The sequence below is a fragment of the Beta vulgaris genome, chromosome 8, assembly GCF_026745355.1.
Source record: "Beta vulgaris subsp. vulgaris cultivar EL10 chromosome 8, EL10.2, whole genome shotgun sequence".
NCBI classification, from domain to species: domain Eukaryota; kingdom Viridiplantae; phylum Streptophyta; class Magnoliopsida; order Caryophyllales; family Amaranthaceae; genus Beta; species Beta vulgaris.
Genome location: NC_079209.1, coordinates 37,772,769 through 37,792,688, shown reverse-complemented (window position 1 = coordinate 37,792,688; position 19,920 = coordinate 37,772,769). Strand labels below are relative to the sequence as shown.

The 19,920-nt window shown below is 36.6% G+C and overlaps 2 protein-coding genes across 3 annotated transcripts; one reads left to right on the top strand and one right to left on the bottom strand.

Annotated features, from left to right (window-relative positions):
* Positions 1-1,668: 1,668 nt before the first annotated feature.
* LOC125492785 (uncharacterized) lies at positions 1,669-5,022 on the bottom strand. The gene is made up of 3 exons (XM_048635508.2): positions 4,487-5,022; positions 3,780-3,836; positions 1,669-2,253 (listed from the first exon to the last, which is right to left on the bottom strand). The coding sequence occupies exons 2-3, from the start codon at positions 3,807-3,809 to the stop codon at positions 1,669-1,671; spliced, it is 615 nt and encodes a 204-aa protein (XP_048491465.2). The 5' UTR covers positions 3,810-3,836; positions 4,487-5,022.
* An 8,233-nt stretch (positions 5,023-13,255) lies between these two features.
* On the top strand, positions 13,256-18,554 carry LOC104901406 (hypothetical protein). Of its 2 annotated transcripts, none has more exons than XM_010688979.4 (11): positions 13,256-13,401; positions 13,641-13,795; positions 14,088-14,148; positions 14,225-14,350; positions 14,513-14,607; positions 15,546-15,630; positions 15,742-15,801; positions 16,410-16,465; positions 17,634-17,739; positions 18,072-18,140; positions 18,246-18,554. In XM_010688979.4, exons 2-11 carry the CDS (start codon positions 13,662-13,664, stop codon positions 18,306-18,308), a joined length of 855 nt encoding a protein of 284 aa, XP_010687281.1. In that variant the 5' UTR covers positions 13,256-13,401; positions 13,641-13,661; the 3' UTR covers positions 18,309-18,554. The 2 variants fall into 2 exon arrangements, with proteins under 2 accessions (XP_010687281.1, XP_010687282.1); XM_010688980.4 differs by having other exon boundaries at positions 13,303-13,405.
* Positions 18,555-19,920: the final 1,366 nt, after the last annotated feature.

The following is a 19,920-nucleotide window of genomic DNA, read 5'->3' as shown; positions in this document are numbered from 1 at the left end:
CCCCCGTTTCCATTCCCGTTTCCATTCCCATTTCGGGGCTTGTCCCCATAATTCCCCTTCTTTTGGCCATTGGGGTTCAGTTTGTTCTTCGAATAACATTCATAGGCTCTATGTCCCATCTTCCCGCATTCTCGACATTCAACCTTGTTACCCTCACAGTCTTTACCAGGATGGTTGTTAGGGCACTTTCGACACCTATATACACGCTCAGGTCTGCGGTTATTGGTGTCGTTATTGCGGTTGGTGTTGTTGGGATTAGAATTGTTATTGGGTCCCTTACCAAAATTCCTTTGAGGGTTTTGATTGTTCTGGTTCCCATGATGCTTATTCTCGAACTTCTGTCCCTCAGGGTTTGGGTTATCCTTATGTTTCTCGCCAAGCTTACCCCCTTCCTCCCTTTTCCTGATAGCATAAAGGTGGACAGCTTTGCCAAACACATGGTCTAGAGAGGTGAATGTATCTCTCCCCAGTCTACCCTGCAGGTCAAGGGTAAGTCCCAATTCGAAACGTGAGGCCTTAGCCTCCTCTGTAGGGGCAATCTCCGGGGCAAACCTCATTAGTTCAATGAATTTTCGATAATACTCCTCCACAGACATGGTCCCTTGCTCCAGCATCATAAACTCCTGGGCTTTTTGTTTCTTAAGATATGGAGGGTAGTACTTGTCTCTTAGGGCCTTTTTGAAAGTCTCCCACCCAAAACCAGGTTGACTCAGAAGGTTGTCCTTAGCTTAGGTCCACCAGAAATGGGCATCCCCCTGCAGATAGTAGCTAGCTAAGGGCACGGTTTTCTCATCAGGGCAGGATAGGGTGAAGAAAAGTTTATCAAATTCCCCAACCCAGTTCTCCAACTCTTCAGGTCCCCCTTTTCCATTTAGTACAGGTGGGTTTCTACGGGCCACTTTTTCAGATAGATCCCCATCCCGGTTGTGACCTTGGGCTAAGTTGGCAGTGATTTGTACCAGGTCACGTATCGATTGCTCGATATTGAGAGAGGTTTCAGGGGTGCCTCCGATCGAACCATTCTGCGCTGAAATTAACATAGTAGCTATTTCAGTGACTTACACATAATTTTCAACTCATTCAGCGAATACACATTTCATATATAAACATATATTGCGCACACTTTTAAGTCTGTATTGACTTGCATTACAATCATCCAAAATAGGATGCCACAATTAACAATAAAAGATAACACGATGTACTATTATTGAAAATGGGAATGTAATATTTGTAAAGAAATACTATATATATATATATATATAAATTAAGTAATGCTACTCCCTAATCGGCATGCAAGCCTTATTAGCACTGAAATAAACAAATGAATAAAAACGACCAAAATAGAACAAAAGTCCTAATCCTACATATACGCTCAAAAGAACTATGGACTAAGGCGGCGAGCTTCATCCTCTGATTCAGGATCCTCTATCCCCTCATTGATATCGATCTCTTCTGCATCAGGCTCGTCGTCCTCAAAGAGTATATCCTCTAGTAGGGGTCCTTGGTCTTCCTCGGGGTCTTCTTCCTCGATGGGATCCTCCTCCTTAATGGGATCCTCCTCCTCAATGGGATCGTCCTCCTCAATGGGATCCTCTTCCTGAACAGGATTCACTTCCTCAACAGGGTCTTCATTCTCAGCAGGGTCTTCTTCCTCAAATGGTATATCCTCTAGTGGGGGTGGCTCGTCATCATCATTCCCCCATCTAACCCTGGTGCAGGCTGAACCCCGTCCAACACTATAATGAAGGTCCTATTGTTTCTCTCATCGTCCGAGACATAAGTGACTGTCCTAAGATTTTGAAAGTCATCGGCTGCCGATGGTGGTTTAGGTATGACCCCTGGGTCCTCAGAATTTCCATCTACGGTCCTATTACCCGAACTTTCCCTTTTAGATGAAGTAGAAGGGTGTTGACCTCTCGTTTCACGAACCCTCCACTCATTCTCGCAGTATTTAAGGTCAGTGAGGAAGTGTTTTTCAGAAGGAAGGTTCTGGTATCCGTAGGTATGCTTATTCCTATTGAAATACCCCTCTGTAGTCCACATATCTCCATACCTACGATGAACGAATCTATATGGCTCTATGTCTGGAACATATCGAAGCATGAAGTGTATCCTAGAGCCCTCAGATCGTAACCACTGCTCCCCTTGCATAATTCTATAATCCATAGCAGACTTCATCTTAAAAAACCAAACATCCCAGTCCTCCCTTACTTGTTTCATCAAATAGTCTTTACAACCTATGTCGTGAACCATCTGCGAAAATAAAAACAAAATAGAATAGTCTAAGTTTTTGTATATAATAGGGTTCAAAACATATGTTATAGGAATACATGTTTAAGAGGTAAAATGCTCATTTTAACTTTGAAATCCACAAGTGAGATCAAGCTCATTTCGATCAATAAAATAGTTTTATACTAAAATAAGTTTTGAGTCTAACATCAATTTAGACCTATCCTTGTACACTCTCTTAATCTAGTCACATTTGAAGATTTCGAGAATCTTTCACAATTTCAATTACACCAAGAGCACATACAAGTTCAAGATACGAACAGAATTGCAATGATATCATTCTTATGACTTAATGCACATGACATGATCTATATGCTTCTATCCCATACTACTCGTTTTGAAATCGTTTTGAAAACGTCTTTGAAAATAGGAGCTTCTGGCTCTGAATCCAGTTTTGTAACACCCCCAAAATCCATACATGTCTAATGCTACGTCGCATCGACTTTGGGAGTGTTACCGCCGTGATGGAACGCAAGACATAACTAGAAATACGGTAACTCAAATTCATTGTCTCAAAACCAAATTGCAGCGGAATAGAAAATGTAAATACAACTCGGGAATCATAGATGACTCCTCTTTATTCAAACTCAAACCATTTAACAATGTTCTATAAAATTCAGTAATACTTAAACCAAAAGTTTAACTTCAAACTACAGACTACCCCCCTTATGCTTGATATCATGCAGCAGCACCAGCTCACCTAGTCTGCTCCCCATTGAAGTGTCAATGGTTCATCACAGGTCAACAAACACATAATAACACACAGAGTCAGCTATGCTGAGTACGTAATGAACCATTGAAACTATATGAACATAAATGATGCACACCTTACAAACTGCTATATGAAACTACGTTATCTCACATCCTTTAATCTTTCATTATTTGGCATCGAACGGGCACCGTCATCTTACTAGAATCATACGGGCTACTGAATCCTTAATAGACAACTTGGTCTATTATATGAAATGCAAATACGGTTTTGTTCCGTCTCACACCCATCACCTTAGTATGCATACCCCCAAGATCGAACGGAACCTTCCGCCTACTTGAGTTATCAAAATATAAGGACACTACTGTCGTCACAGTAGGCCTGCGTAGGAGTGTAGAACAAGTCCCACACTCCCCCCATTGTTCTATACTTGTAGGGAATCCAACTACAAGCTATTGCCATAATCTTCTTTTACTACTAACTATTCTTTTTATAACTTCAAAGAGTCATTTACATGCTCTCTTAATTACCAAACTCAATCTTATCTCTGGTAACACTCTCGTTACTCTATAGATCAGATTAATAATGCTGATGTTACACTACGATAGAACTTCGCATTTCGATGCAACATATTTCAATGCATCATATTGATTTCACGTTATAAACGTCTAACCAAACAATCACAATCAAATGTTCCCTATCATGGTACTAGGTTCCAATAAAATGAACTGCAACCTAATCATGATACTAAACTTGAAAGTAAACTGGTACGCGTACGTACCTTGTAGCGGAGAATTTTCGCTGACTTCATTGAACGAGCCGCTTATGAAATTGGGACCTAAACCGTTAATACAAAGCTTTAGTGTTACATCCTTGATAACACTAACAACTACTATGTACTAAGACCATAACGATCTAACGATTTGAATTAAACGATAGTTAAAACCTTATTCCAGAACTTTCGTTATATTTCTAGTCTAGTGGATTTAACGTCTTTTAGAAGTCAAAGTTAGTGAGTAACTAAGTTCGTTAGCGTTATTAGTCCACTATTTTACCAAACCAAAAGGGTCATAAGTCCAACATGTCTTATGTCCAGAAGTTAAGTCATATGTCCAAAAGTAAGTCATATGTCCAAAAGTAAGTCATATGTCCAAAAGGTAAGTTCCATGTCCAAAAGATAAGTTCCATGTCCAAAAAGGTAAGTCATATGTCCCAAAATCAGGTTCCATGAAACAGGTCACTCATGAAACGATAATAACTTTAACTAATAATAGAACACACTTTTCCTACTTTCAACTTATTCCAATTACAAACCTAACCAGAATTTTAACTTAAAAACAGAATAATAACTTAACTAGTTAAACAATCTAATAATTTACTAAACAACTTTAATTACTAATTATTAATTACAAACCTTACATAATTACGAAAACTGTAAATATAAATAATAAAACTGATATAATATTTTAGGTACATAATAGGGTATACCGCTAAATTTACCGGCGATAAACACCGATGACGAATTCCGGCGACCCTTGCTGCCACGCACGCTCGCGCTACTGCTTCGCACGACGCACACACACTACACCACGCGACCCTCGTCGCAGCACGGTCTCGCACAACACCCTCGACCTTTTCGCACCACTCGCACAACCTTCGCACAACTCGTCGCATGAAAATCTCGAACAAAACCCTCGACAAACTCGCACAAAATCTCTTCGCACCAAACTCTCGAGCAAAACCCTCGAACAACGCACAACGACCCTCGTCTGAACTCGCACAACCCTCGAATAACTTCGCTCAAAACCCGAACGCTCTTCGCACAAAACCCCGAACAAACCCTCGAACCACTCTCTCGCAACCCTCGTCGGAACCCTTCGCACCACAACTCTCGACAATTCGCACAACCACAGGCGACGAGAGGGAGGAGGCGAGAGGAAGAATCAGCGAGAGCTTGAGAGGGAATCCGAGAGAGAGAAAGAAAATTCTGAGAGAGAGGGAGAGAAAGAAATCGGCTGAGGAGAGAGAGAAAAGTCGGCTGGGAGAGAGAAAAGGGTTTTAGGGTTTTCTGAAATTCCATCTCCTTTTCTTTTTATACTCCCTTCAAAAAGTAGTAACCCTAGGTCAAGTAAAGATCAGTTTAATCTTAACAAAACTCCGAAAATTTCCTAAGCCTATTCGTATTAACAATAATTTACTCCTATTATTTTGTAAATAATCTAAAATACCTTTTTATTAATTCTTTATATTTTCTTAATTAATACGAAATTACTACTAAAAATACGGAGTATTACAAAAACTAAAATAAACACTCCTGAATATTTTAGTTAACTCTTAATCTCACTCAAACCACTCCTGGAATTAAGTAGATTAAACACTAGTTAATTAACACTCCTGAGAATTAATTAGTGGACGAAAATAATTGTAAAGGCACAATTAAAATCAATAACAAAGGTTTTTGTCTAAATCATTCATGCTCTTGTAAGTAGCATGACATGTTTATTTATAATGACAAGAATCAACTTGCCCTCCAATCAACCTAGCCATTCGGCCAACATAGAGTATTTTAGGAAAGATTTCTTCCTTGATTCTAGCCTAGAATCTAGCTAGAACTTAAGGAAACAAAAGCTTTAAGGAAAGATAGCAAATCTTCCTTAATTACATGGATCACACGCCTATTCACACGCCTAACATTCTTCTATGCTAAGGCACTCTTTCCTAAAATACAACCAGATATTAAGACTAAGGAATCCGAAATTCTCCTAGTATTTTCGGACTTATTGAAGTTTAACAACTCAACTACTTTAACTAACATTTTAACTAATAATGACACTAAGTTAAAATGCTAACTAATCTTCTTCTTCGAGCCAAGTACACATGATACAAATGCATTGTTGTCTTAAATTGAATCCCATGTGTTCCATAAGAAGTGAAATTGGCTCTACTTGACTTGATGCCTTTGGATCCGCATCATTCTCCCCTTCTTCAAAAGAATTTGCCCTCAAATCTCTCATCATCATGATATGGAGAAAGATCACCAACATTGAAAGTAGCACTTACCCCTCCATAGTCACTAGGTAAGTCTATCTTGTAAGCTCCATCACCAATGACTCCAATGACTTCAAATGGACCGTTGGCCCTAGGCTAATTGTTCTTCTCTTGCTTGGAAACCTTCTTTCCTCAATGAATCCACACCAAGTCACCTTCTTTGAATTTAGGTTGGCGCCTATGTTGTTAGCCCTCTCCTTGTATTGTGTGTTCATCTTCTCAATTTGAGCTTTTACTTGAGAACAAGTCTTGTTAAAAGCTTCCAACTCTTCTTTGAATCCGCATGAATCTCATTTTAGAAGAGAAACAAGATCAATGGGGAGAAAGGATTAACACCATAAACTACCTCAAATGGAGAACGTAAGGTAGTTGATGAGTGAGAACGATTATAAGAAACTCTGCATGAGCTAACTTCACATCCCAATCTTTTGAGTTTTACTCACCAAGCCACGCAACAAGGAGCCAAGAGTCGATTTGTTACCTCTGTTTGGCCATCAGTTTGAGGATGATGACTAGTGCTAAAGAGGAGCTTTGTTCCCACCATCTTCCATAAGCATCTCCAAAAGTGGCTAAGGAACTTTGAGTCCCTATCTGATACAATACTTCTAGGGATTCCATGTAGCCTAATCACCTCCTTAAAGTACAAATCAGCAACATGTGAAGCATCATCTGTTTTATGCATGGGAATGAAGTGAGCCATCTTTGAAAATCTATCCACCACACCATGATAGCATCCTTGCCTCTTTGAGTCCTAGGCAACCCCACAATGAAATCCATGCTCACACTATCCCATGGAAGATCCGGAACAGGTAAAGGAGTGTAGAGTCCTTTATGAAATGTGCTTTTGGCACGTTGGCAAGTAGCACACTTACTCACCACCATATGAACATCCTTAATCATGCTAGGCCAATAGAAACTCTCACTCAAAGTATCAAGTGTCTTTTGTATGCCAAAGTGCCAGCCACGCCTCCTCCATGAACTTCTCGAACCAAAAGTTCTCTCACTCCACACTTTGGTACACAAAGTTTGTTTCCCTTGAAGAGGAAACCATCTTGAAGCACAAACATACCCTTAGGTGCAGCAACCATGGAACTAAACTCTTCATCATCTTTGTAGTACTCCTTAAGATGTTCAAACCCCAATACTCTTGCATCTACCATGGCCAACAAGTAAGATCTCTTGAAAGCATCTGCCACCACATTACTTTTCCTTCCTGGTACTTGGATGAGAAAGTGAAAGATTGTAGAAATTCAACCCACTTGGCGTGCCTATGGTTGAGTTTTTGTTGTCCATGAATATGCTTGAGTGCCTCATGATCTGAATGTAGAATGAAAGGTTTAGGCCTCAAGTAGTGTGACCAATGGTCCAAAGCTCGAACAATAGCATAAAACTCTCGGTCATAGTTGGAGTAGTTTAGCTTAGCACCATTAAGCTTCTCACTGAAATAAGAAATAGGTCTCTTTCTTGAAGTAGAACCGCACCAATTCCTACTCCACTTGCATCACACTCCACCTCAAAGAGCTTATTGAAATCTGGTAAAGCTAGTATGGGAGCACTACATAGCTTCTCTTTCACTTCTTCAAAGGCCTTTTGAGCTAAATAGACCATTCAAACTCTCCTTTCTTCAACAAAGCAGTGATAGGAGCCATGATAGTTGAGAAGTTTCGGATGAATCTTCTATAGAAGGAAGCCAAACCATGAAAGCTTCGACACTCATGAGCATTAGTAGGAGCTTTCCATGAAGAAATTGCTTGGACTTTTGAAGGATCCACATGTACACCTTCTTTCGACACTATGTAACCAAGGAATGCAATGCTTGAAACAAGGAACTCACACTTTTCCATCTTGCCATACAATTTTTGTTCCCTAAGTTTCTCAAACAAACTTCTCAAGTGCATTAAGTGATCATCAACATTTTTACTATAAACAAGGATATCATCTAAGTAAACAACAACAACTTGTTTAAAAAGGAACGAAGTACCTCATTCATGAGTCTCATGAAAGAACTGGGGCATTGCATAACCAAAGGGCATCACCATCCACTCATAAAGACCTTGCTTAGTCTTGAATGCTGTTTTCCACTCATCCCCTTCTCTAATCCTCATCTGATGATATCCACTCCTAAGATCAATCTTCGAAAAAACCGAAGCTCCATTAAGCTCATCAAGCATATCCTCCAATCTAGGCATGGGAAACCTATACTTCACAGTGATGTTATTCACAGCCCTACTATCAATACACATCCTCCATGTTCCATCTTTCTTTGGCACAAGTAAAGCAGGAACCGCACATGGACTCATACTTTCTCTCACATACCCTCTTTCAATCAACTCCTCAATTTGTTTTTGTAATTCCCTTGAAGCACTTGGATCACACTATAAGCTGGTTTGTTAGGTAGAGGAGCTCCTGGAACCAAGTCTATAGCATGCTCAATCCCTCTCAAAGGTGGTAACCCTTGTGGAAGTTCTTCTGGAAACACATCCCTAAACTCCTCCATCAAGTTTCAGATCACATGATGTTTTTTCATCCCTCACAGCATGCTGTACAACAGAGCATAGCACAGTCCTTCTTCTTCCACCTCTTTCTCGAACTCTTTGTATGAAAGCAACACATTACCCTTTTTCTTCTTCTTGTGAATCACTTCACTAGGAGCCAAAGGATGTAACCTTACCCTTTTTGTTCCAACCAAAACAGAATACACATTGGAATCTCCTTCATGAATCACCTTTCTATCAAATTGCCATGGTCTCCTAGTAAAACATGACAAGCACTCATAGGAAGTACATCACACCATAGTCATCTTTGTAGCTTCCAATGGAAAAAGAAAGTAGTGCTTGTTTCTTCACCTTTAGCCCTGTGTCATCAAGCCAACTTAGTTTGTAAGGGTGTGGATGTTCCCTCACACTAAGGTTCAATTTTTCACCACATCTGCCGCCACTACATTGGTGCAAGAACCACTATCAATGATCATGTTACAAGTGTGTTTTTCCCACTTGCAACGAGTATGAAACAAGTTTTCCCTTTGTTCTTTGCTTGGAAGGCAATCAACATGTAAAACCCTCCTAACAACACCAATTAAGCTTCCATCATCTTCGGCATATGCATCCTCCTCACTATATTCACCATCTCCTTCTTCTTGAGGTACGAACTCATACATCTCCTCTTCTTCATTCAAGGTCATATATTGTCTCATGGTGAGTGCTTTCTTAGTTGGACAATTACTAGCAATATGTCCTCTCCTTGGCACTTAAAACATTTTCTATTTCTCTTCAAATTTCTCCTTAGGCACGAAAACCTTTTGTTTTTCCACCCTTTTATCATCTTTAGGTGTATTATCCTTTTTAGAACCCTCGTAATTTAGAAGATGAATAAGAATGATAAGATGAAGAAGGTTTAAAAGAATTACCAGTTTTTGCATAGGAAACTTTCGGCCTCTCCTCCTTCTCATGAGCTTCAATTTGAGAGCCAACCTACATACATCCTCGAAAGTGTGATAGCTAGACACCTCTATCTTCCTTGCTATGGCACGGTTCAAACCCTTGATGTAACGAGCAATTTTGAGAGCTTCCTTTTCGTCCAAGTCACAAACAAGGCATAGCTTGTCAAACTCCATAGTGTACTCATGTACACTCAAGTATCTTGGCACAAAGCAGTCAACTTGATGTATTGCTTTTGCTCGAAATCACTTGGTGAAACTTCTCCTTGAGTTTCTCCTTTAGCTTAGTCCAACTACTAAGCTTCTCCTTTCCTCTCATAGCACGCTTGGCCTTCAAATTTTCAAGACAAATTCCAGCATACTTGGTTAACCTAACCGAAGCAATCTTGAACCTCCTTTCATCATCAAATCCCCTATAATCAACACCTTCTCCAATTGTCTAATCCATTCAAGCAAATCTTCTGGATTAGTATCTCCTGTAAAGTCCTCAATTTCAACCCTCTATCATCATTGAAATTAGGTTTTACAACCTTTACTTCCTCAACATCTTCCCATCCGAGTTCCCTATGTACTCAATACTATTTTTATCTAGCTTCTTTGTGATTATAGAAGCTATAGCATCCATTCTAGTTTCAAGTCTACTAACATTATAGAATCCGCATTATACTTAATTTGAAAATCAAATTTTGCTTAGTTAATCAGCAAGAGCCTTTGTGATTTTCTCCAACTCACGTTCCATATCAATCTGCCACCAACAGTACGCCACACAAACAATACAGTGCCAACAATACGCCCAGAAGAAGCACAATAACCCAACCCACGAAAGTTTGAAATTTTAAAGAGTGAAAGTAACAACTTACTTGGATCTTGAGAGAGTAGAATCCCTTATCCTCACCCTCCTGGAAAATCTGATACCACTTGATATGAATGCACAACTAGGATAGTTGAACACTCAAAAGTTTCGAACAACACAATGAATTTTGGATATGAAAATTAAAATAAACACTCCTTAATATTTTAGTTAACTCTTAATCTCACTCAAACCACTCCTGGAATTAAGTAGATTAAACACTAGTTAATTAACACTCATGAGAATTAATTAGTGGATGAAAATAATTGTAAAGGCACAATTAAAATCAATAACAAAGGTTTTTGTCTAAATCATTCATGCTCTTGTAAGGTAGCATGACATGTTTATTTATAATGACAAGAATCAACTTGCCCTCCAATCAACCTAGCCATTCGGAACATAGAGTATTTTAGAAATTTCTCCCTTGATTCTAGCCTAGAATCTAGCTAGAACTTAAGGAAATAAAAGCTTTAAGGAAAGATAGCAAATCTTCCTTAATTACATGGATCACACGCCTATTTCACACGCCTAACATTCTTCTATGCTAAGACACCTCTTTCCTAATATACAACCAAGATATTAAGACTAAGGAATCCGAAATTCTCCTAGTATTTTCGGACTTATTGAAGATTTAACAACTCAACTACTTTAACTAACATTTTAACTAATAATGACACTAAGTTAAAATGCTAACTAATCTTCTTCTTCGAGCCAAGTAACACATGATACAAATGCATTGTTGTACTTTAAATTGAATCCCATGTGTTCCATAAGAAGTGAAATTGGCTCTACTTGACTTGATGCCTTTGGATCCGCATCAAGAATGCTCTAAGAAGCATACTTAATTTTACTTACAATAAAAATCAATATGAGATTGTAGATTAATTGGTTAGCGTATTTGTACTTCAAAGGAGAGGGTGTGCGTGCGAGTCTTAACACACACCATTTCGTTGTTTAATTTGTATCAATTGCTTAAAGGGGACACATACAACATGTCTATTGGTCTTAGATATACTTCCTCCGTTCCGAATTAAATGCAACAATTTCATTTTTTTTTACTATTCACACTTTTTATTTTGACTAAGATTTGCGATTTATACATAATGAAAAATATAATCAGCGGGATCTTGTTAGATTCATCTCGTGACGTACTTTCATAAAACGTAATTTTTCTAATTTTTACTTATATGTAATTATAGATATTTGTGGTTAAAATAATGAGTCTGTTTTTGAAGAGACGATCTCACGTTAGTTTTAACGTGAGACCGCTGATGTCATGCTGAATCACTCGCGTGCATCAAACCAGTAGTAGAATTAGCTAAGCGTTTCCCCCTATTAGTTATGCTAGCCTTAAATTGCTTCTGGATGAATTAGTTAAGCGCTGAAGTATATTAGTTAAGTGCTAAAGTATATTAGTTATATCATATATTCCATATTATAATGCATTTTATTGACCCTAACTTCAGTATCACCCATAAACATTCTCTCTTTCTTCTCTAATCCATTGAGACGCCCTAAAACCTTTATTATTTCCTCCTCCATCCTCTTGCATACAACCTCCATTTAGATGTTTAATTTGAATATAAGTAAAATATTTGAGCACGAGTTTGCAATGACAATGTCCATAATCAATTACTTTATTTTTTCACCTGATAAGATAATGTTTATCATGTTTGAAGTGAAAGAAGAATTTGTCACATATTCATCACAAAGGGTAAGATATACTGCCCATTGTTAGATGATAATTTACACTTGCAAAAACTTTGAAGAAACAAATCAGATCACTTTTGGTACCGAAAACTTAACTTTTGCATTTGAAAGTTTAACTTTTTATTTGAAAAACATAACTAGTACCTAAATGTTATTAGTTATTAATTGATTTGTAATAGTTAAATAGTATGAAGTAATAGTTATGCTGCTAGGATTGTTGTATTTTCATGCCTTGAGAATGATGCACATATGTTCAATCACAAAAATACTACATAAGTATATGTGCAAAAAGGTGGATTAGATATGTAAATAGGAAAGTTTGAAAAAGAGAAATGAATAGATAAACCAATGTAACCCCATGGCGAGATGAAACCGTGACAAAATTAGTTATACAATCTCATTCTCAAAAGTCAAGATAATAAAGATGCAAGAAAGGCACTCCAAGAAGTCTACGAAAATACTACTGCAATTATAAACAGAGTCTTAACTACAAAACCAGTCCTAGAAGAATGATGCTCATCAAGTACAACTACATTGGTTAGTTTATACCCGTATGGTTCAAAAACAAAGAGAGGAAGTGCAAGAAAGAAAGGTCATTTTGAGAAGACTAAAAAAATAAATTCCAAGAACCAAACTGAAATTGGTACAATAAACTCCAAATGCTAGGTTGTTTTAAGTTATTTTTTCAGGTTGTCTTTTGTATATGACATTTTAGCTTTGTAAAAAAATTGTTTCTTCGTTTTTTAGAAACCAAAATAATGTTCAATTAATCTTAACTAATTATAGAACAATACTAACTAATGTATTGAATATGTTAACTAAAAAACAATGGAAGTCTATATAAAGATTACCAACTCTAAATTATTGTGCTAAAATACTAAACTAATTCACCAAAAATATTAACTAATTTGCTACAATATTATCGTGAGAATTTGTGAGACCCGATCCGTTTTCTAAAAATATATATATTTCTTGAGCTAGCGGGTCTCACATTAAGACTAATGTGAGGTCGTCTTTTTGAAAATTTTGTCTAAAATAATATCTCGGCATGCGTACAACTGAATTTGTTGCATTTAATTCGGAACCAAGGGAGTAAATAGAGTTATATTTGGTCGAAGCCTAAATGTGCGTGGATGCTCCTAGGTTTAACTTTTAAGACAATTGGGTTGCCCAATGCCCACCGAACGCGTCACTGTTTTCTCATCTTTCTTCAAACCTTAATCCTTATCACAAACAAAATTTACTGAGAAATGCAACTGGCGCTGGAAATAATCCCATTCAATAAACAAAATCTCATTTCTCTTTTTCTTTTTGGGTTTTTCTTCTTACCAAACAAACGACGAAACATCCATGTAACTTGTACGTAAGACCTCTCTTTCTCTCTCTAAAAGTCTTTTTCTTCTTTCTCTCTCTTACACGCACTCATTCATGGCGGATAATACAACATCATCCAACTACACTTCATATTCTTCCCACAACTTCTTCAAAATCTTCCTTCTTCTTTTCTAGAAATCCCCACCTCATTTTTATTTCTTCTCACTGATTTTTTTTTTGTAGATCTTAAACGCTGATTTTTCTTGTTATATTTCAATAAACAGCTAATTATCAAATTAGCATAAATGGCGGTTGCTATGGCTTCTGGGAGTTTAGCAGCAGGAGCTCACACTCTTTGTAGAAGTAATGAAATCCCTTTTTCTGCTAAGGCCGTGTTTGGTTTCTCTGCTCGGAAACTCTGCATTTTACCCAGGCAAAAGTATGTTCCTTTTTTTAATATAGTATTCGATTTATTCAGAATTATTATCTTTAGTTTGTAATTATACGATTTGGGTTTTTAGCATAATGTTGATATAGTAGGTAGTGTAGAATAATTTTGCTAACTTTGAGAAAGATCTGTGTTGAAAAGCTTAAAATTAGTTCAGTTAGATTATCAGTTTTAATTGTTATGCTGCTTAATTGAGCATTGATTTTTTATATCAGTCTTTTTCTTTATTATTATTGTATATTGGTTTTGAATTAGTATTTAATACAAATTCGTTTTGAATCAGATTATCAGGTTTAAAAATGCCTATTACTAGTCCTCAAGCATCCTTGTCTGCAACTGTGGAGGTATTTACTGAATATATGTTTATGAGTTTAATTTTTTCACCTTCAGCTTCCTGAATTAGCTTTCGGGTGTTGTTAGGATGGAAGCTACCGCGAAACTGAAGATGTTCCGACCCCAAAAGTTATAATTGATCAGGATACGGACCCAAATGCAACTGTTGTAGAGATAACTTTTGGTGATCGTTTGGGTGCTCTTCTTGATACTGTATGTTACCAAATAAACATGTTTATTTTTGATGCTAACACACTCATATCTGTCTGACTTTTAAAATGGTTTTGTTTCTGATTTACTATATGGAGTTACTGTAATTACGACTGTATGGCTCTTGTGTGACTATCATGTGACCATCTACAATCTGGTTTCCAGATGAATGCACTGAAAAACCTTGGGCTCAATGTGGTGAAGGCAAATGTCTTTCTGGATTCATCTGGGAAGCACAACTCCTTCGCCATCACTAAAGCGTATGTCTGGTGCTGTTAAAGGATTCTATTTTTCTGTATATAAACTCATCATAATTGTTAATATTGTTATTTCCATCTTTTTCGCAAGCTGACTACCAATTTTTTATTGGTCTTTATATGTTTCGTCGCTATGTTTATGTTTGCAAGTTTTCTATCTGTTTGTTCGCTGCTTGTGTGCCATCACTATCGTGTTACTCCCTTCGTTTCTTTGTAATTTACTCACTTCATTTTGAGGGAAAACTAAGGAGGAAGTACAAAAGTATGAAAGAAAAACTTAAAAGTTGGAGAAAGAAACTGAAAAGTGAGAGAAACTAAAAAGTAAGTTAAAATATTAAAAAGTGAATGACATGGGTTGAAAAAGATGAGAAAGTAGATGTAACATGTTACCAAAATTAGAAAAAGCAACGGCGTGTAGATTAAAAAGAAACAAACCAAAAAGGAAAGTGGATAGATTAAAAAGAAACGGAGGAAGTATGAGTTGGCAGTTAACAACTTCTGGCAATTAGTTTACGATTTATTTATATCTCTGTGCTCAATATATAAGTATTAAAACATGGATTGATCCCAGATGAGCTGTTTCAAGCTCTTAGGTGTTCATGTGTTATATACAGTACTTGTGAAGTTGCACCTTTACATCTGTTTCCAGTGTTTCAGAACAAGGCTCCCTTTTTCTATTGGGGGAATTCTGCAAGCTCTTTGTGATATGTTCTTTTATATTCTTATCAACTGAATGTCTCATACGCTTTGAGTTCATGTACTTGTAATTAGTATAGCCTGCCATTGAAAGGCTTTGGAATGGGAACCATTCTAATTTGTGAGAAAAGCTATCTTCATGCTTTAGACAGAGTGCCGTTCTGTTCTCTAATTTGCTTTTCCTATGATTTTTCTGCAAGGCGAACCGCGTCCCAATTTATATATTGCGGGTGAATTTCTTGTAGGGATACGGGAAGAAAGGTTGATGATCCGGAGTTGCTGGAATCCATTCGCTTGACTATTATTAACAATTTGCTTGAATATCACCCGGTAGTTATCTATCCCAACTTATCTCAAGTATGAGATACATTTTGACAGCATACGGGAAGTAACTGTTACACATTTCTTCATTGCGCGATTCTGTTTCTTTTTTCCCCCCAGGAGTCAAGTGCTCAATTAGCGATGGGAGCAGCTTTTGGAATTACACCTCCAAAAATAGAGGTAGCTCATCTTACTCTTGATTTCTTCTCAATAATTCTGTCTGGGTCTAAACATTGTCCCTATAGTATTTGACAGTAAGTACTACTTAATTGACCTTATCAGTCAAACACACTCTTTCTCTCTCTTTTTTTTCCCCCTTTTGTATTCTCTCACTTTCTTTGTCATCTTTCCGTATCTCTTTTTTTTTTTAATGTTTTTTAAGTTTAGGAGTCTTACTTGTTCAGCGAACTAAGAGACTTTTCTTAGAAAAACCTGTTTCAATGTGAGAACACTCAAATATTTATACAGTCAAGCACCCTATGTGATTAACCTAGTGCAGGATGTCGAAGAAACGTAACATCAACTGCTTAGCAGTTTGGTTTTCAAACAAGAGCATCTCGTAGTATCATCACCCTGCATGGATTAGTTAATTATCTCTTCGTTGTTTCTTTGTTGTCCAATATTATCTGGTTTACAATGTTAAGGTGTTCAGACATCTTTATCCTTTAGTTTACTAAGGATGCTCATGTGTAACTTAGGTCCCCAGAGTGGCATTGCAGAAAATATATACCTTTTGTTTAATGTTTAATCTCGTCCTTTTCTCCTTAACTAATTCTAAAATTTATCAGGTTGATGTGGATATAGCAACACACATAAGTGTTGTTGATGATGGGCCTAACCGCAGGTAATGCTCACATGTCCAATATATGTGTTACACTGATTAGGTATTAATTTGAGTAACTTTACCAAAAAGTGGATGTCTGCTGTAATTTGACGAACTAAAATTGTGGATCGGAAAAGGTTGTTGGATTTCCTTCTTTTCTCTCCACAGGAAACCAGGGAATGTATCAGAATTTGTTTGAATTAAAAGGGTTATTAGTAATTTCAACAGTTTTCAATATCATTTTGGAAAAGAACTGTGAAAAAGTAAAGAGACCAGTAATATATATAAACTGTTTGATCAGAAATCCAGAGATATGATTTCGATAAAATTTTAGTCCCTTGTAGTGAGCCGTGAAAAGCTTTTGAATTGCTTACATTCCATTAGATTTACACTTTTACGCACCAAAATGCAATATACCTTATTAAATCCAGAACTCCAATGATGTATGATTACGTCTTCAAATCGTTGCTCCAAGCTTGAGTTTCAGTGAGCAGGGATACCATTTCTTTGAGGCCTCATGCTTATTACTCTGCATTCATTATCCAGTTCTTGGAGTCCTTCCCAAGGCTACCATAATCTCCTCCATTATATACACATCAATACTTAATGTATACTGCGAAATTGCATAGTTGTGTGATGACTGTGATCCATTGGGTCATATATATCATATTGCATTGGATAGAAGTGTGACATGTCCATAGTATTATTTGCGCAAGTGACTCATTGGAATACCATCCTATTTACTGCAGCCAACCTCATCCTTTTAGGGTCAAGGCTGTGAAGCTGTATAGTTGCGTACATATTTTGTGATGTTTGATGGATGGTACCATTAAGGGGAGTTTGGCTTGGGAGTATTGCCTTGCTGCTAACTTTTCTCTCATGAGATTTCCCTTGACTTCCCCATTTACCCCCATGTGGTCCCTCATCTCTTTTTTTAATTTGTATTATTTTAATGAGGTGAAGACACTATTGCTCGAGTATAAAAGCATCTAATTTACTATGTTAATGTGTGCTTAAGCCTTAAGCTACAGATCTTTACCTACAAAAGCAATTATGTAACAGAGTTATGTGCATCTATTGGCTGATCATCATAATCTCCTAGTCATCTAATTAACTTTGATAGCACAGCAGATTACTGGAGATTTATCTGAAAACGAGGTTATGTAACAAAGTTATGAACATGTTGCAGCTTGCTGTATGTTGAAACTGCTGATCATCCTGGACTACTGGTGGATCTCGTCAAAGTGATTACTGACATTAATGTTGCTGTTGAATCTGGAGAATTTGACACTGAGGTGATAACTTTAACTTTCTCATCTTCCTACGCTCCTTTTGCTTTTTCTTTCTCCTTTTCTTCTCTCTAAACATTTGTGTTTGAAAATAAATTATCTTGTTGCACACAAGAATCTTTGCGTCCCTTGCTATGATGCAATATACAGTACTGTATTGGCATGCATAAAGCACTAAAGCAGAAAGTCTTTTCAATTTTGAGGTTCTCATTCATTAAAATCAACTGTGTTTTACTGTACATACATTAGTTCCTCCATTTGGTGTTATTTTTTTATCTGTCCTTTTGAATGGGACAATGAAGAGTATAGCTTGATAAGCTCTTGCAATCAATGTACAGGGCTTACTTGCAAAGGCCAAATTTCATGTCAGCTATCGCGGTAGAGCGCTTATAAAACCTCTCCAGCAGGTAAAAGTTTGGCAAACGGCATTAGATTCTTTGGTAATGTTTATGATGCTTTACCACAAAAAAATGTTAAAGTAAAAGTAAGTCTAACTAGATAAAATTTCTTAGGTTGTTGGAAATAGTCTGCGGTACTTCTTGAGACGGCCAACTACAGAGGACGCAAGTTTTTAACTGCGCTGAAAAACCAATGAAATCTAATATAACAGGTATTATCTTGTTATGGTTCAAGTATTGTAGCTATTCTGGGCTGCAAGTGTTGTGGAATTATCAATTAAGATGTAGAAAACAAGCGCATTTTTTTGAATACACGATTCATGTATCAGCTTCCGTAAAGTGATTTATGTAAACTTTTGGTCATTGTATACATGGGAAATTTACTACCACAAAAAGTTTATGCAGAATCTTTTTGACATTAAATCACTTATTAGACTTGTGATTCGGGATGACAACACGTCAGACTTGGATCGGATTATGCATAATTCGACTCCGGCCCTACAAGAAGTCGGATTTTAGATTTGACTTCAAAAATCTGACTCCGAACCGACATAAAATCCGAACATTCGACTCCGATCTAATTTGACTTTGTTTTTCGTCTCATTTGTTTTTAGGGTAATGTTATATGTAGCCCTAAGGGCTACATATAAGCATTCAATACATGTCTTAAAATGAAAATAGTTTATGAATTCATGACCAAATTTCACATCATTTGAGGTAATAAATGCTTGATTCAAATTTTTATTTCTATTTTAAGCTTCTTATACATAGCCCTAAGGGTTATGTATATCATTTTCCTTATTATATTTATTTCTCTCTTTTTCAATCAAAAAGTAATACTATTATATTTGTTTATCTTTTTGCACCCAAAAGTATTACTTTTCACCTTTTCTAACACCATTCATTGCTAAAGGGGTCAAAAGGTACACAAAAAGATTAAAAGGGATATCTCCTAAAATCTAATGAAAACAGTAATGTAGCAAATAAAAAAAACAAAGAGAGTATAATACAAATAATCTAATTAATACTATTTTTTTTTAATAACATATGAAAATCTTACAAATAATTTAAACATTACTATCATCTTTAACAATCATTTCTTCAGCGGAAAGTCTTATATAATACAATTGCCTCAAAGCTAGAGTCTGATTATACATCTACAACACATTAATATAAATAAAAACTGATCAATTGCCTTAAAGTCGGAGTCGGATTCGGATGTCGGGTTTTTTATGGGATTCGACTCCGACCCTCCTCCAACTTGGAATCGGATGTTTTAACGGAGTTGGATGTCGATTACTTTTTTGCCGGAATTGGCTCGGATTTTTTCCTTTAGATCAGAGCAAACTAGAGTCAAATTTGGATTGGATTGCCATCCTTACTTTTGACTTCATACATGGGATCAATAGTTTTTTATTTGAAATATATATTTCCTTATTGAGAAGAGATTATAATTTTTAGTACATAATCAAAATAATTGTAAAAATAGTTGATTGAAATCATACATTGCCGATTTCTTAAATATGATTAGAACTATCCAACTACTCTTTATATAATTTGAACAATTCTATTTACTAAGCTTACATAAGAAATCAAGAAATCTCTATTACATAAGAGAAAGGGAGAGCTATGATGTCTCCCAATATATTTACTTAATTACCCCTTAGTAAATCAACTATTCTAGCAAAAAAAGATGAAAAAAAAATCGAACTCAAATATAGCATCAGAAAATTAACAAAGAAAATTATATCAATCAAATATTTGATCAATCAATACACAACCAAGTAGT